Genomic DNA, 2,500 nt, shown 5'->3' on the forward strand with positions numbered 1-2,500 from the left:
GGCGTAGATGTCCACTCCCACCAGACACACCAGCAGACACAGCAGCAGCAACACACTGCCGTACAGCACCGACCACCAGTAGCCCACGGGCAGAACCTCATACACACCACCACGGGCTCCACCTGAACACACACACACACACAAACACACACACACACACTCAGAATGAAACATAACACACACACACTCTGCCGTACAGCACCGACCACCAGTAGCCCACGGGCAGCACCTCATACACACCACCACGGGCTCCTCCTGAACACACACACACACACACACACACACACACGGAATTAAACATAAAACATAACACACACACACACACTGCCGTACAGCACCGACCACCAGTAGCCCACGGGCAGCACCTCATACACACCACCACGGGCTCCGCCTGAACACACACACACTGACACACACACACACACACACAGAATTAAACATAACACACACACACACACAGAATTAAACATAACACACACACACACACACCCACACACACACCTACACACACACACACACACTAATTGTACAGTGTATTAGCCATAGCAAGAATGCAAACAGTAATCTCGTGTGTGTGTGTGTGTGTGTGTGTGTGTGTGTGTGTGTGTGTGTGTGTGAATGCTTACAGTAATCTCATGTGTGTGTGTGTGTGTGTGAATGCTAACAGTAATCTCATGTGTGTGTGTATGTGTGTGAATGCTAACAGTAATAATTTTATCATGAAATAACAGAAACAAACACCTTCGACACCTACGAATCTGAACAAATGACCGGAGACTTTTATAAAAATGAACGGTTTAATAGTTTAATGTATGTACAGTATGTGTGTGGGTGTGTGTGTGTGTGTGTGTTTCAGTGTGTGTTATGGTTTAATGGTTTAATGTATGTGTGAAAAAACTATACAGAAAAAATACCAAGTTCCTCATTTGCACAAAACAGGCCTAAAATATTTAAAGACTATCACACACATACACAAACATACACACGCACACCCACACGCACACCCACACACGCATGCACACGCACACACACACACATGCGCACACACATAGCCACAGACACGCACACAGACACACACACACACACACACACACACACACAGAGATGGGCAGTATTTCAATTACTTGTATTTGAAATACAAGTTTATTTGCTTTTGAGTATTTTGTAATTTGTATTTGATAGGGCAGATAAAAAATCGAATGTAATTTGTAACAAAATACTTTAGAGTGGAGTAATTTTGTATTTAAAATATTCAAATTACTTTCTCGACTGTTTAGGCAGAAGGAGATTTTTTTCTGTCCGATTCTACCACTAGACCATCTGATCTGCCTCTGAATGTCATTGTCAAATCAGGCATCAGTCAATTTGCCAAAAGTGTTGCTTCTTATGGCCCGCCCCTTTTTGGGGCGAAAAGGAAATCACCCCAGATCTCTCTCATTGACTCTCATGTTAAATCCATTTTTTTCACAAAAACAGGGCTGTGGTCGAAAATGTAGAAAGCTGTCTTGATCCTTGTCAATTTATCTCCATTAGTACACCGACTTAAATGAGGTTCTTTCAAAGAGCGAATCGAGTTGTTGCACTGAACGTTAGCCATCTTGACACAATGTGACTTGATCAAAGCCGTATGATGTCCTTATACGCAATTACGTATGACGAAAGCACTGGGGGGATAACCCTCCCGGAAGCCATAGAGATTGCAATGAGAGCCCTGTTTTGTGAAAACATGAAAGTCACACAACTGCTGCCTGCAAAAATATATTTATACAAAATCAATCAAGTTGTTGTCTTTTAATAGCTTTGCTTAGTTACACTGACATTCTGTGACAGTTCTTCCTTTTTTACTGGGTTAACCAGAGCGGAATATGTGTGCGGGGGGAAGGGCATGGTGGCGGCGGTTACAAACATGAAAAAAAGGATACGGGACTCAAATGTTTGGGAACCACTGCCTTACACCACTGACAAGGGCCCGTCATAATAGCCTGGTAGCGTGGTAACTACGTTACGCCACTGAATAGCCCAAACCTGAATGTTCTGTTATACCAAATTGTGAGAACTGAAAATTCAGAAAAAGTATTTCCTGTATTTTAAAAATACAAAATACATGTATTGTATTTTGTTACATTTTCTGGCAACAGTATTTTGTATTTTATTTTGATACATTTATTTGAGGGGTATTTTGTATTTTGTATCAAAATACATTTTGATGTATTTTTGCCCATCTCTGCACACACACACCCACACGCACACACAAACGCGCACACACACCCCCACACACACATACCCACACGCACACACATACCCACACGCACACACATACCCACACGCACACACACACACACACACACACACACACGGACACACGGACACACATACCGACACGCACACGCACACACACTGCTTATCACCCAATGTGGTCACCTGTTAGGAGGAATGGGTGAACAGAAAGAGGAAGGAAAGAATGAAAGAGAGAAGTGAGAAGAGAAAGAGAGAAGGGAAG

At 42.9% G+C, this 2,500-nt stretch overlaps 2 protein-coding genes across 2 annotated transcripts in view; both read right to left on the reverse strand.

The window, feature by feature from the left end:
- The window catches only part of LOC308369939 (NACHT, LRR and PYD domains-containing protein 1 homolog), a gene marked incomplete at both ends in the record, with an annotated part of 395,357 nt that overhangs the window by 358,704 nt on the left and 34,153 nt on the right, over positions 1 to 2,500 (reverse strand). The gene's annotated exons all lie outside the window — the stretch shown is intronic.
- LOC308369917 (solute carrier family 12 member 9) overlaps positions 1 to 2,500 on the reverse strand; it is a gene marked incomplete at its 3' end in the record, with an annotated part of 21,717 nt that overhangs the window by 10,761 nt on the left and 8,456 nt on the right. Inside the window, exon 4 of the mRNA XM_080844479.1 lies at positions 1 to 122. This exon is cut by the window's left edge and continues 190 nt beyond it. Coding sequence (XP_080700605.1) covers positions 1 to 122 — 122 coding nt within the window. The remainder of the gene's footprint in view (positions 123 to 2,500) is intronic.

The sequence above is a fragment of the Sprattus sprattus genome (assembly GCF_963457725.1).
Source record: "Sprattus sprattus genome assembly, chromosome: 9".
In the NCBI taxonomy this organism is placed as follows: Eukaryota; Metazoa; Chordata; class Actinopteri; order Clupeiformes; family Clupeidae; genus Sprattus; species Sprattus sprattus.